The following is a 15553-nucleotide window of genomic DNA, read 5'->3' as shown; positions in this document are numbered from 1 at the left end:
AAGGAGAGAACCTAGTCCTGAAAGCTGCCCTCTGATGCCTACACACATGTGGCATGTGCACACATACATACACAACTAACTAACTACAATTTAAAAAGTTCAAAAAAGGAATATGACTGTGTATTTTGATCTGACCATGGATACATAGCAGACCCACTTGTGGGAGTGTGTGTCTGTATGTTAGAGCAAATGAGTCAGTCACTAGGACTGTGTGTGTGTGGAGGGCGTGGTCACACATGGACTGTGTGTGTGTGTGGAGGGCGTGGTCACACATGGACTGTGTATGGAGGGCGTGGTCACACATGGACTGTGTGTGTGTGGAGGGCGTGGTCACACATGGACTGTGTGTGGAGGGCGTGGTCACACATGGACTGTGTGTGTGGAGGGCGTGGTCACACACGGACTGTGTGTGTTTGTGGAGGGCGTGGTCACAATGGACTGAGTGTGTGGAGGGCGTGGTCACACATGGACTGTGTATGGAGGGCGTGGTCACACATGGACTGTGTGTGTGGAGGGCGTGGTCACACATGGACTGTGTGTGTGGAGGGCGTGGTCACACATGGACTGAGTGTGTGCTAATTTATCCATCCATCCATTCCCTTATCTATTCAAGAAACTCTTGTTTTCTGATCACACAAAAGCTGAAGCCTAAACAAGCTTTAAAAAGTGCAGAGATGCTTGAAGGTAAAAAGAAGCTTCGGGTCTCGCTAGTTACCATGGTGTCCACAGATAAAGAACCTTAATTCCTTAAGCTGCTGCTGTGAGCGCTTTGCTGGATGTGTTTTCTTTCCTAGGAACATAGTTATGTGGTTTTATAACTTTAAAACTTGGAGATACACATGTATTCCAGTGGGGTATATTCACTTCCAAGCTGGCTGCTTCAAAGTTTTCATTTACTATTATTAAAATGTGTGTGTGTGTGTGTGTGTGTGTGTGTATGCGTGTGTGTGTGTGTACATGTGTGTCTTCATGTGGGTGCTGGGAATCAAATGTGGGTCCTGTGCAAGAGCAGTAGGTGCCTTAACCACCAAGCCATCTCCCCAGCCCCCAAATCAGCCTATTTTTTCCCCTGTAGATGTGATATAATGAAACCACTTACATTTTATCCTGGGGAAACATTGTGTTTCTAGCTTTTTGTAATATAAATGTAATTCTAAAGTGAATACTGTTTATAATCCTATAAATTTTAAACGCTCCACTTCAATTTTGCATGGCAAAATAATTAATGAGCCCAACAAGTTTCAAGGCTCTTGTTAGGAGCTGCGCAGGCTTTCCCCGGAACGGGCTGGTCTAGTGTGTGCTTTGTCACTGCCGAGCTGGACCACCATCAAGGTTTACACCCCGAGGAGTTGGTGGAAACTCACATTTCGTGTTTGCTTTTCTCGTCTGATTATGACTGAAAGTATTTTTCCTTTAGTTTATTGACTGCACTTGGGTTGCTGGGACATCTATGCTTCACCCCTTGGCCCAGTCCTCAGGCTATTTCTCTTTTCTTCGAGAGAGTTCTTCATGGGTTTTAGTGGCCATGGTTGTCATTAGTTCGTGGGCGAGGAATATAGATATCCACTCTTCCCTGACCATCAGGCCAGGCCGAGCCCCACCTGACCCTATGAAGTAGTGACATTGATTCTTCCTGCCTGGGGTATGCACTGGCCACCCCTGTCCCTGTCCTGCTTCCCCAGACATAGTTGCTTCCTTACCTGCCAAGTGCAATTCCACCCCACTGTGGTCGATCATGGTGGCGTTGACCTTGCTGTTGGCTATCTGGAAGCTGGTTACTCTAAGCATGGCTGGCTGTTTCTTCCCCTGGTACTCATAAGCTCCTTTCCACAAGGAATTCTTGGCAAAAACATCCCCTGGAACTGGAAGGATTGGCGAACATGTGAGTTGGACTTTGAATGTTGCTGGACAGCCAGGATCGCCTGGTAACTGATCCTAGCTCATACGTGAAGCTTTGAGTGTCTGAAATGGGGGAGATGGTTGGGTGCTCTGGTGATCGTGTGACGCTCTTGTGTCCCAGAATGGACAGGTGGAGGGAACTGACACTGGCATATTAAAGAGACATCTGTATGTCCGCGTTCATTTCAACTACCTGCAGAAGCCAAACTATGGCAACTGCAGTATCTGTGGATGAATGAATAAAGAAAATGGACTAAACAATAAAATATCACATATCTCCACAAAAGGGAAATCTTTTCCTTGTAATAACGTGGTTGAATTTGGAAGGCATGATGCTACATGAAATGAGTCAGAGGCAGTGATACCTCAGTAGAGGTATCACTTACAGACCAAGCTAAGATGTCAAACTTTAGAAGTGGCGAGTGTGAGAAGTGGGATTGGGGGTGTGGATGCATGGCCAAAGGGAACACATTTTTAGCTGGGCAGGAGGGACTTTAGCTGGGCACGAGGCAGGATCTACTGCCTCGTGTCATGGCTATTGTTAATAATAATATTCTATATATTTTAAATGTGCTTAAAGAATATATTTTAAATGTTCTGAGGTGATGTATGTTAATTAGCTTCATGCAATTATATCACAATATGTATATACAGACCCACAACATTGCCTCATAAACATGTACCTGTCAGTTAAGAAGGAAATATAAATGCATTTGTTTATATGTGGATATTAGCTGTTAAGTCAATGAGAATCATCCATAGAACCATAGAGGTTACGTACAGAGTAAGAGACTAGAATTCAGGGGACAGACAAGCCTATCCAGGAGAAAAAATAGTATAGATAGTTATGGATGGATGGGAGGCTGGAATATGAGGACCAAGTGGGTGAGGAAGAGAGGGATGAGGGAGGAAATATGGGAAGAGATAGCTAAAATTAAGGGCCGTTTGAGGAGTAGTATGGAAATCTAATACAATAGAAGCTTCCCAAAATACACACATATATGACGGTGATCTAAATGAAACTGCCCAATAATGGGGAAGACAGAGTCCCAACTGGCCATCTTGTCTCCAAATGAAGATTTTAGTACTGGGAGTTCTTGGCCAAAGGGGTCCCATTGGAATATCCAAATAATCCAGGCTGTTACCAAGACTATAGGTTGTTCTCTGCAAACCGATGGCAAGGTGTGATTGCTGAAGATAACATCTACACAGCTCATTGAGCCTAGAGAAACCAAGCTGGCACCCACAAAAAGCCTTTACCCACATGGGCTAGCATCTGGACGTGACGCTCTTAAAGACACAGTACCTGTCTTAAAGAGGTCCCAGTTTCCGGAAGCTCCCTGAGCATTTCCTGGGTCTCTGGGTTAGTGACCATACACTGGTGGGTGCTGTGCGAAGGAGGGCTGTGGTACCCAGTGGTTCCAGAGCCCGGGGACCTGGACACTCTTCTAGGGACCTTGACTTCCTCTTCCGCTGAAGCCGTTCCTGTAGGCTCACTCTCCCTGAAGTCAGCCTGACTTAGGAGTTGGCAGGGAACTGTCTTGGTGTCTACAGAGGGTTTCTAATCCTTCCCATGGCATGGGGTCCTATGTGCCTGAAGCTGGCTAATGGCACAGCACAGACAGCATCCATTTCATGAGCCAGAGATCTGGACTCTGCCTACCTGAGGCTTGGGTGAGCGGTGGCTCACGCGCAGTGTTGATGGGTCTTCCGCTGGGCCGGACCTCTGCTGGGGAAAGGGAATGGGAGGAAACGGAGTCAGCCTCTGGCCCACATTCTGTGGGAGAACAATGATGGCTGCCTTTCTGAGGTTGGGGGACATGCTCGCTGGGGTCTCGCCAGGACAGCGATTGGTCTGGCGATGCTACAGACCATCTCAGAATAGCACAGTACACAGAAAAACGAGGGACTCAAACAATCATTCACAGATACTGGCGTAACAGCGAGGCACTAAGATGCACATGCTTATGTGACTGTCACTGTATTAAATATCAACAGAATCTGGTGTAATCTCTAAATAGTTAAGAACAACTAAAAATAGAATCATATGATCCAGCGACCTCACTACTGGGTGTACTCCCAAAGGAACTAAATCTAGTGTGCAGCAGTGTTCACAGTGTCCAAGACACGCAGTCAACCTATCGGTCCATCTAGTGTGAACACGAACACACACACACACACACACACACACACACACACACACACACACACACTCATGCCACAATATGCCACACCACATACTATACACATACATATACACATCTTATACATATACCATACTACATACCACATACACCTCATACCACATACTACACACACACCCCACACCATACACTACACATATACCCTAGACTCAGTCTACAACATATATCACATATATACATACAGTATATCATATACACACATGCCTCACACCACACATCATACACACACACACACTGTGTATCACACACATACACCTCATATGACATATCACAAGAAAACACATACATAGACCACATTGTATATCCCCACAGCATAGCTCCCTCTTACACTTCTCACACCATATAACACACACATCATATACCACACAATATATATCACATACAACCATGTACCTCCATACCATCTCTCTCTCATACACACACACCAAGCATCACACACATATACCAAATACCACACACACGCACACCAGGTATCACATACCTGCACATCGTTTCCTCTACCACCACACCGTATACCCCCACCACAAACACACACCATACCCATATACCACACGTGACCTCCTCCAGGAAGTCTTCCCTGGCTCCTGCCCTCCCCTTTAGCAGCCTTCCTCATCCATCCCCGCATTCAGAGCATCTCCTGGCTCCTGAAGGGGCCGTTCCACTGCTCGATACATGGTAATCAGCATCCCACGCGAGCTTTCGTTATTTCTGTTTTCCATGTACGGCGGCGACATAATACACGGTGACATTTAACATGACAACATTTTAAAATACCAGCTGTGTTAGGAGAACAGAGGCTGCAGGAAACTACATCAAGGCTAATGCACAGAAGAAGCTGCCAGAGAAAGACTAGAAGCGCGCCCCCCCCCCCCAGGCTCATACAACATGCTGAAGGAAAGCCTTCCTTTCCTGTACAAACAGGAGAGGCAGGTGCTGGGTGAGTGACCTAGGAAGGACATGGTGCTGGTGGCCAGTGCTCTGGGGCTTTCCGCTCAGTTCTCTAGCCCACCCCAATCCTGGCAGTGTTTTCTCTTTCTTCCTAAACTGTCTTTCTTCCCACTTCTATCCTCATGGGCCTGCAGACTCTGACAGGTGCCCCGGGGACACCCATCACACCTGTAACATGACACTGTGCCTTCCTGTGAATTCCATCAGGACAGAATGGCATCTTTCACCCCTCAGCACCCCAGACCAGGTCAGATGTGGCAGAGCGACAATAAGACTAACTGGAGGAAGGGATAAAGGCACGCATTCTTTCAGCCTCGTGGAAGGAGCCAGGCAGGACAGTGTGCTGTTGGACTTGCGTAAGTGAAAGGGTTGGTGTGTGTTTGCTGAAGTGAAGGCAGGCGGTGGGTTTGACACGGGCTTGTGTGAGCGGTTCTGCAGTGGTCTCCTGTCTCAGCAACACTTCAATTAGAAGCAGGGCTTGTCCTCCTCCTGGCTATGACAGTACCTGCCAGCCCTTCCTCCCCAGCTTCCGCCCGAGAGAGAGGCCTTGCTCACCCAGGCAGACGGGCGGCTTGCCTGTCCAGCTGCCGTCGGCTTTGCAGGTACGGTGTTCAGAGCCACCCCTGAGGGAGAAGCCCTCCTGGCAGGAGTAGATGAGTGTGTACCCCATAGATGGCAGGTCCAGTGCCCCGACGTTGGCATGCGTGGGTGTCTCTGGCTGTTTGCAGTGGTGGGCTGGGTGAGAGCAAAGACAACGTTAGGCCCAAGGAATCTGGGATTTGAATCCTCCACCCCCTTTTCCTATGTAGACGCCTGTTCCGTTACATCTCTGCCCTTTCATGCCTGGCTCCCCCTCCTTCATCTCTCTGCAGACTCACACTCCAAGTCTCTAGGAATGTCCTAGCATGATGACTTAGCCAGCTGCAGGACAGCTCAGTCTGCAACACTGAGAAGATGAACCCAGTACCTGCAATGTTTCCATGACCCTGCCAGCAGAGTTCTTAGTTCTTGCTGGCTCTGTATTGCCTATGCTATGCTAAGGCATAGCGATCGCTTTCGAATTCCAGCAAGGCTTTTGTGTAAAAACATCCATGAGGCCCCAAGACGCTGTACTATAGAGAGAATAACACTGGTCTTAACAGGAGCACACCCCACCGCGCCGGTCTGGGCTAGTGGGTGAAGTGTGGGATCGGGTGAGGGTGGCACTCACGGACACAGTCAGGTGGGGTTCCACTCCAGGTCAGGTTGGGAAGGCAGGTCCTGCTGGTGGAGCCCTGAAGCAGGTAACCTTTCTGACAACGGAAGAGCACCGTGCTTCCGACCTGCGGCAAGGACAGAAGGGTGCCCTGTCATCTGTCAGCTAGTAGTGTTTCACAAGCAACCAATCACTCGCTTCTCAGGAGAGAATGCCAGCTCGGGCTGTTGCCTCTGCTGGCACCATGAAGTTTCTCTGGCTGAGTCTGAGTGGTCCTTTGGGGCAGTTGCAAGCATGCCGTGTGACCAGATCAGTGCTGTTAAGGGGTGCAGAATCGGGACACCCATTTCCCCCTTGAATGGAAGACTAAATCCCAGCCTCCCTGGGCACAAAGCAGGGGTGGCTGCTGTTCCAGGATGATACTGGGACTCTGGGACATTCAAGTGTGATGGTGAACTTGAAAGCATTTTATAAAATGTGAAGAACTGTGCAAAATTAAACGATCGCTCTGTGTCCATTTCTTCAATGATCCTCTGCATTCTAAGAACTGGAGACCTGTCCTCATGATGGGTGTGGCCCCTGGAGACTGGGCTTTGGAAAAGTCTGTCAGAGAGAAGTGCTGCCCTCTCTCTGCTTCTCCCTCTGATTGGCCGTGTCCTCTCTGTCCTCCAAGAGTCACTGACTGCCTGGCTCCACTGGCATCTTCTGCCCAATTGCCTTAATGGACAGGTCAGTTTCCCACAATGCAACTCAGGCTGCAGCATCTCCCAGCTCCACTGTTCCTACAAGCTCAGATTCAGACTCAAGGGGGGGCTCTTCATTTCACCGGTTTCCTCCACACCCAACCTGTCCTCTTAGGTTTCCTCCTTTGATACAACACATCGGGCACCTTTATCTGCCTACTTGGCCAAACCCAAACTGCAAGCTAAGGCTGATTCCTCTCCTCTCCAATCCTGTCATGGGTCCTCTCAGCTCTAGAGAGGCACAGGTGAACACAGGGCGCCCTGAAGGCTCTGCAGTCTCCACTCTCCCATGATGCTGCCCCCTCCTTCAACCCAGTTGTGAGAGCAAGGGTTTCCTTGGCTACGCAGTTCATGCTTCTTTTCTGAACCTCTGTGTTTTCTGTGCTTGATGCAGCAGCCCCAGTGTCACTTGGAAAGAGGACACGCCTTGGCCTCTGTGTTCCTATATCAGGATTATTTACTCAATCAGAAATGTGGCCCTGTCTTGAATAGGGCTGGCTTTCTTGTCATGAAGCCCACAGTTCAAACGTCACCTTTAGGAGGGCTCTTCCCTGACTCCCATTTCTGAAGCAGCAACTCAGCCCGTTCACAATCCTTCCACATGACACATGAAACTGGGTAGCACTCCGTGCTCTTGGAAGTGCTCGGGTTTGCATGGTTGCTGTGGTCAGGGAGGCCCATGGGACCAGAGCCCCAGCCAGTCCATCCCCCCGAATGCTAGAACCTGGGACAGCTCATACTTTCTGGGTGAGAACAGGACAGATGAGTAAGCTACACCAGTTGACCAGATTCTGGTCTATCACTGAAGATTATCTCAGCACCTGTCTTGGGTCCCAGCTAACTGTCCTGACCTGAGCATACCCTCATCTCCCCGCTTCTCCGCTCTGTTCAGTGTCAGCCAGGCTGCCTATGGCTCACTCTGAGACAGATGTGCAGGACTTAGGTGCAGATAGGGAAGCCCCTCTGGAAGATGCCGCACGCCTAGCTCTTGCTGGCACCCACTGCCCAAATGAGTCCTGTTTGTGGCTGGAGTGTGCATGTCTTGTTTATTTTGGTATTTTCACAAGCATCCTACCCCAACACTCTGGTTCCTGGGAACTGTTCAAGGCTCCACCTACTGTATCAGCCGCCTTCTGTATCAGCCTGGCTGGTGGACACCGGCACCTTCCATTTCTGAAGGATGCTCCATGGAGCACGTCCTTCCTCCCTTTCTGAGGTCTCCTCTCCCTGGCTGCTCCCAGGGCCTCTGGTGCTAACGGTGGCAGGAAGGGACTGGCGACAGGAAGGCTGATTCGAGCTCATACCTGGTAGCCCTGGGAGCTGTTCTGTATCCCGAACTGTGGCATGCCGGGATCTGCACACGTGGTCAGTGTAGGATCTGAATGACCAAAACAAAGAAGCAGACCACATGGTCACTGGTGCTTTCACTGCCCACCTTGTTCTGATCTGGATGCCAATGGAAGAGACCACAGCTGCCTCCTGACCCCACCTTCTGAGCCTTCCACTTACTTGTCTTAGAGGCCTGAGCTGCCATTGTTTTCCCTAGTACAGTAGCCCTTTCCGTCCCTCACTCTGCTCCCTGCTCAGAGAAGGACTCCTTCTCCACTACAAGTAAGACAATGAGGACGGAAGGTGGAGTCTTCACTCAGCCTCCCTCTGCCCACCAGCCAGCCCCTTACCGATACAGCTGGGCTGTGTGCCGCTCCACGTCCCGTCCGACTGGCAGAACCTCCGTGGGGAGCCCACCAGCACCAGAGGGGGATGGCAGGAGTAGGACACAGATGACCTGTAGGAGAAACCCCGATCTTCTCTCTTCCCTCGAGGTGGGACCCCTGGATCGCCGCAGAACACGGCTGGAAAGACAAGAGACACAAGTGGGCCCAGGATGCTTTTTAGAACCTCCCCTTTCCCCTGTGTGGAGGGGGGTGGGTGACTGTTTCCTCTGGTTCACTTGATCCCTGGAAATGGAGGCCTGCCTGGGTAAGAGCTTGGGGTCTCTGCTTGTGCGTGGTCACATGCTTCCTCTCTTTGCTACACTAAGGCAGTTTACTAACCTGCTCCCTATCACAGAGTAGTGTTACAGGAAGTTCGAACATTGAGGTGGATGGGGTTTGTAGTGGTCCGGTGTGTGCCTAGCCTGGGTGAGGCTGTACGACTGAGCCCCAGCCCCACAGATCAAACAAACCATCTAGAACATTCTCCTCATCTTCACACGCGTGTCCTCTGGTTTTCGTCAGCTGTACACACCGTGCCCAGTTGCAGAGTCAACGCCCACATGATTTCAATTGCTAAGTCATTACCCCCTGCAATCCTGCCTCCATTTCCCAGCTCTTCTTAGCAAAAGTGAAGCTGTGCTCCACTAAAGGCTGAATCCGACATTGCTTTGGTGGCTCTGGGTCCTGGTGATGTGGCAGCCAGGAGCTGTGCTTCAGATGGCTGAATGAGGCTGGCTCTAGCTGGCCACCTTTCCTGCTGCACTCAAATACATATGGCCAAGTCTACGGAAAAGGATCGAAGATTTTTCTGCTTCTTAGGGACTCGCGCTCCCATCAGATAAGTGGTTTGTTTAGCCTCCCCACTTTTTTTTAGGACCACGAAGCAAATAAGGGTATATATAAATAGCTGCCTGTTTTCTTCAATGCCGCCCTATTGGTTGATTTATGGTTATGTTGATATTATATGATTATCATGGATAATTGTCAACAACCAAGAAAACTATTAGGAACAACCAAGAAAACTATAAGGGGTGGGGGAGGGGAATGGGGCTGGAGAGATGGCTCAGAGGTTAAGAGCACTGGCTACTCTTCTAGAGGTCCCCAGTTCCATTCCCAGCAGCCACATGGTGGCTCATAACCATCTTGAATGAGATCTGGTGCCCTCTTCTGGCCTGCAGGCAAACATGCTGGCAGAATACTGTGCACACAATAAATAAATAAATCGTTTTAAAAAGGGGGTGAGGAGAGAAAGGAAAAGAAAACATGCTCATGATTATTGGTGGGGAGCGTAAGGTTGGATGCTCTGTCTGGAAGGCATTTTGGTAATACATGTCAGGAAGTACAGAGTGCCAACCCTTTGGCCCAGCACACTCACTTCTAGAACTTTTCTACAAGAGTGAAGAATGCTGTTTTAGGGATTTTTATTACTTAGTTGCTTATAACTTGGTTGATGCTAATTCCTTACCAATAGGAGAAAGGTAAACAAATCGGAGAAGGTACAACAAGGAACACTTTAAAGTCATCAAAAATGGGGGCTGGAGAAATGGTTTGGTGATTAAGAGCACACGTTGGTCCTGCAGAGGACCTGGGTTTTGTTCCTAGTAACCAGGTCAGGTGGTTTCCAACCACTGGCAACTCTAGCTTACACACACACACATCTACATATGCACGCGCGCACACACGAACACACACACGCATGTAGCATGCACATACACGTATACAGTTAAAAATAAGTCTTTGAAGATGTTTTAAAAACCATTAAAATGATGGTGCACAGGTGAGTATGTATTGACAGACACAGGTGCTTGGAAAGCTCTTGGTGGCCTGTCAACAAATACAGGTCATGAAATAATGTGTCAGGATCCAATACCATCTATAAGAACTTCAACATATATCATTATAACTATGGTTATGTTTGGAAAGTTTTATTTTTTTTCTTCATGTTTTTTTTAACAGAGGACAATTGTGTGTGTGTGTGCACACATGCGTGCATGCATGGTGTGTGCCATGTGGGAGCCAGAGAACAACCTCAGCTGTCATTTTTCAGGTGCAGTCCACCTTGCTTTTTGAGACCCAGTCTCTGACTGACCTGGGCCTTGCCGAGTGTGCTAAGTTAGCTGACTGCAAGCTCAGGGCGTCTGTCTGTCTCTGCCTCTCTGGTACTGGGATTACAAGTGCGTGTCACCACGCTCGGCTTTTTGTTAAAAATGTGGGTTCTGGGAATTAAATTCAGGTCCCCATGCTTGCAAGGTGATTCTTTTGCTGAGTGAGTACCCAGCTACTGTACAGTTTTCATTGTTTATTTACAATGACCATAATTCATTGCTGTTTTTTTTTTGTGTGCCAGGGATGGAACCCAGAATGCCATACTCATTATGCATGTATTTTGCTACTGAGCTGCACCCCTCACCCTTCATAAGGATTATTTAAAGGCAATACAGATCTTTGTTTCATGAGGGAAAGCAAAGTTGAGTCCAGATAACCCTGAGGCTGTGCTCTAGTGTCCTGAGAATGTCATAGGTGTTAGTCATAAACAACGTTCCTGTTGTTGTTGTTGTTTTTGTTCCTGAGCTATTGAGCCTAAGCACCGTGGTGACTCCCAAAGTAAAGCAGAATTCTGATGTGGGATTCCCTTCTGTATGCTATGAATATGTTTTATTGCCATTGGTTAATAAAGAAGCTGCTTTCAGCCAATGGCTTAACAGAATACAGGCAGGCTGAAAACAATATATATAGAGAGAGTAGGCAGAGTCAGGGAGAAGCCATGTAGCTGCCAAAGGAGAAAGAAGAAAGAAGAAAGACACCCATGGGAGCCCTGTGTAATCTTGTCAGTAGGCCACGAACTCATGGTAATGTACAGATTAATAGAGATGGGTTAATTTAAGATGTAAGAGCATCTAGAAATATGCATAAGCTAATAGGCCAAGTGTTTTAATTAATACAGTTTTTGTGTGATTATTTTGGATCTGGATCCAGGAAATGAACAAGCGGCCTCTGTCTATAGAATTCCACAGGTGGTGTGGGAGGTCCTTCTGTCTATGTGTTGCTTTTATTGGTTAATGAATAAAAAACTGCTTTGAGCCTATGGCAGGGACGAATAGAACTAGGCAGGGAGGGGGGAGCTAGGCTGTATGCTGGGAGAAAGAAGGGTGGAGTCAGGGAGATGCATGGAGCCACTGTCGGAGATAGATGTGCTGCAACTTTGCTGGTAGGCCATGACCTCGTGGTGATGCACAGATTAATGGTGCTGGGTTAAATTAAGATGTAGGAGTTAGCCAATAAAACATTAGAGCTAATGAGCCAAGCAGTGATTTAATTAATACAGTTTCTGTGTGATTATTTCAGGTCTGAGCTAGCCAGGCGGCTGGGAAAAACAAGTGGCCCTTCCTCTAACACACAGGTACCTAACAGTGGCCAGGGGGTGTAGATTATTTCTGAGGGCTAACAGTAGGAGGAAAAGTTGTAAACCCTATTGTTATGTACAGCATAAAGATGGAAAGATTTTCCCAGAGCCCACTCATGGGGTGCATCTAGAATCCCACAACCCATTTCCTTTGGAACCCAGGAAGCCTGAGCCCTGGAATGGACTGGAGCTCATCAGAACACAGCCGGGCCAGGTGGATGATGGGTAGTCTCTCGACAGAAAGCTGCAGTCCCCTGGACATCTTTTCCATGAAGAGAGACATGTCTCCAGCATGGGGTAACCTCACACCCTGGGTTGCTTCTCCCACCTGGTGAACAACCCTTCAGGTTATAGGACATTGCTGTTGGCCCTGACTTCATTTATTTCCACTGTGACTAAATTCAGGCCTCCATTAAAATAGTCTCAATTTCTTCTTTTAATCTCCCTCCTGCTTTAATGGTGCCTTGAGAAAGATCTCTGCTTTGGGGGAGGAGGGTACTGACTCCATGTTTTCCACAGCGGAGCTCTGCATACACACATGTGAGTGTGAGGGGGAATGAGTGCCATCATGGAGGATACGCCTAAGGCCCCTGTGAGTCACTCACGGAAGCATTGTGGCAGCTCTCCGGTCCAGGATCCATTTCCCTCGCAGGTGAGCACGGCAGGCAGGGAGAGCTGGTAGCCCTCCAGGCAGGCATAACTCACACTAGAGCCCCACATGAAGTCGGATCCCACCACTTTCCCGTTAGGGATGAGCTGAGGAGGTTTGCACATGATAGCTGTGGGGAGAAGAGAGAGGGCTGAGTCCTGGGGCTGTCCTGAGGAAAGCAGCCCGATTCCTGTCACCAACACCAGCAGCTACCCTGCACCAGCTAGCGTCTGGGCCAAGCAGAACTGGAAAGGATCTGTGGCCACTCTGCTCTTTTACTTTACACTGATCCATTCTGCATAGAACACTTCTGTTCTGCCATCACATAGGATGAGGATGCTTGAGGCTCAGACCTTTTCTCGGTACCTTCTAACTTCCTAACCATCACTGCGCAGGACCAGCCTTCACCTTGCACACCTCTGCTATGGTACCACCCCTCCCTTCTGGATGCTCAATGCTAATGTCTTCTATCTCCTTTGGTCCCCCATCCACATCCTCAGCCCCCAGATGTACCTTTGCAAACTGGCTTGGTACCGTTCCATGTCCGGTCCTTGGTGCAGCTCAGCACGGATACTCTGTGTGATTCCATCATGTGGCCAGGGATACACTGGAATGTCACAGTTTTGTTGTACCTGAAGTCGTTGCCCAGCCGGATGCCGTTGGCTGGGATCCCAGGGTCACCACAGTTTATGACTAGAGTAAGAGAGACACAACACTGTTCAGTCCTAGCCCAGACCTTGGGTCTTCAGCATCTTCCTCCATTTCCATCACTCCTGCACCCACCCAAGAAGGAACCGTCAGACCAGCCAAGCCCTGGGTACCACTGGGCACAGCCAAATTTCCCTACGTCCACTGCCCAGTCCTATACTGTGCATGTCATCCAACTGCACTGTGGTCACCCTCTTTTCAAACCTACTCCTCTGAAAGGAAGGACCATATGACTTTTTTCCTAAAGCAGATGAAGTCCTGGGCAAGGAGAATTTCTAGACTGAAAAACCTCAGGTGTGTTTATTAATCAAAAAGACAATTTGCCCAAGGATATAACATATTCCATGACAGTCTTCCTGAGAGACGTTTTCAGGCTGGAATGGTCTAGAAGCAGCGTCTCAGGACTTGTGCAATAACCAAGTCTCGGGGGCTGGAGAGATGGCTCAGAGGTTAAGAGCATTGCCTGCTCTTCCAAAGGTCCTGAGTTCAATTCCCAGCAACCACATGGTGGCTCACAACCATCTGTAATGAGGTCTGGTGCCCTCTTCTGGCCTGCAGGCATATACACAGACAGAATATTGTATACATAATAAATAAATAAATAAATATTTTAAAAAAATAACCAAGTCTCTGTTTGGGTATTGAGACAGGGTATGCCTGGTGATCTGTGAATTTAACATGGAGTTTCCGATGGAGTCTGAACTCTCAGGGCTGACTTTGAAAGGAGGAATGTCAGGGTCACTTAGTCCAACTCCTCCCTCCATCTGGGTCTCACAGCACTTGGCCTTCTAAGGAAAAGGGTCTGGGGTATCTTGAGAGGGTCAAGGAAGGGGAGCTATGCAGACACAGTGCTCAGGAGCTGGGCTGGGGTGGAGATGGGTCTGAGGAAGGGAAAGATGTAAAGATGGTGGGTGGTGGCTGCTTCAAAGTGGAGGGAGTGTTGCAGACCTGAGCCTATGTCCAGAAAGGAAGGGGAAAGCCCCAGGGATTGGCTAGAGCCTGAATAATGGCTGATATATTGTATCAACCTCTCTGAACCTTAGCTGTAATATCTATAAAAATTTATTGATAGACTATATTAATACATATAAAATTATACGACATAATATATTATACTTAATATATTATTAATTCTTATTATCAAATATTAAATGTATTAATAATTATCCTTACTAAAACCCACTCCTCAGAGAGTAGGTACCCACTGCTACCTTATAGGGTTTTAGTGAGACTCCAGCACCACGTACATGGGAAACGAAGCACTTAGCTCCATGGTTGTCAAACAGAACATGCGCAATGCACCGAAGCTATCCGACTGTAAGCTTACATTCTGGTCTACGTTCCCACTCCCATCATTTCCCCAGACTCCCACTGACAGCTTTATTCTGGAGGGAGGGGCTGGATGGTCTGAGCTGCCATTTGCTCCAGAGCCCGGGGGGCCTGGCTCTCACCTGTGCACTCGGGGTCACTGCCTGTCCAGGTGCCATTGACCGAGCAGTGTCGGCTGAGCAGGCCTGTGGCGTAGTAGCCTTCACGACACTCGTAGACGATGGAACTGGAGAACACTAGACCGTCACTGAACACCACTCGAGCATTGCTTGGGGTTCCGGGGTTCCCACATGAGATTACTGGGAGAGCAAAAGACGGTATTATTCCCCAGAACCAAACTGCTTGAGTCGAAGACCCACGTAGGACTCTGAAGAGGGGGACACATCTCAAGCTGCTTTTGGGTCTGACTGTGTCACTTATAGAAAAGGACAGACCTGAAATAGATTTTTACTTCAAAATGATTTTATTTGTATGTGTGTGTATGCATTGCTGTGGGCATGTGCATGTGTGAACACGTGTGTGGAGATGAGAGTGGCCACTCCTCACCTTACTTTTTTGAGACAGGGTCTCTCACTGAATCTGAGGTCATCAGTTTGGCTAGGTTGCTTGGCTGATGGGCTCCAGGGAGTCACCTGTCTCTGCCTCAAGGCTCCTTCCGCCAGCACCGAGGCTCTAGGCACAAGCTGTCATGCCTGCTTCTCCACGGGTGCTGAGGATCAGAACTCAGGTCCTCATACTCACACAGCAGACATTTCACTGA

At 48.6% G+C, this 15553-nt stretch overlaps 1 protein-coding gene across 5 annotated transcripts in view; it reads right to left on the bottom strand.

Annotated features, from left to right (window-relative positions):
- Csmd2 (CUB and Sushi multiple domains 2) overlaps positions 1-15553 on the bottom strand; it is a 547650-nt gene that overhangs the window by 7847 nt on the left and 524250 nt on the right. For 4 of the 5 annotated variants that reach the window (XM_075945152.1, XM_075945154.1, XM_075945156.1 and 1 more), the window contains 9 exons: positions 14916-15092; positions 13270-13449; positions 12713-12886; positions 8669-8842; positions 8294-8367; positions 6262-6373; positions 5607-5786; positions 3563-3628; positions 1701-1862 (listed from right to left, as the gene is read on the bottom strand). In XM_075945152.1, the coding sequence (XP_075801267.1) occupies positions 1701-1862; positions 3563-3628; positions 5607-5786; positions 6262-6373; positions 8294-8367; positions 8669-8842; positions 12713-12886; positions 13270-13449; positions 14916-15092 (1299 nt within the window). The remainder of the gene's footprint in view (positions 1-1700; positions 1863-3562; positions 3629-5606; positions 5787-6261; positions 6374-8293; positions 8368-8668; positions 8843-12712; positions 12887-13269; positions 13450-14915; positions 15093-15553) is intronic. The other variant, XM_075945155.1, reaches the window with a different exon arrangement.

The sequence above is a fragment of the Microtus pennsylvanicus genome, chromosome 13, assembly GCF_037038515.1.
Source record: "Microtus pennsylvanicus isolate mMicPen1 chromosome 13, mMicPen1.hap1, whole genome shotgun sequence".
Classification (NCBI taxonomy): domain Eukaryota; kingdom Metazoa; phylum Chordata; class Mammalia; order Rodentia; family Cricetidae; genus Microtus; species Microtus pennsylvanicus.
This window is presented reverse-complemented; position numbering and strand designations above follow the sequence as displayed.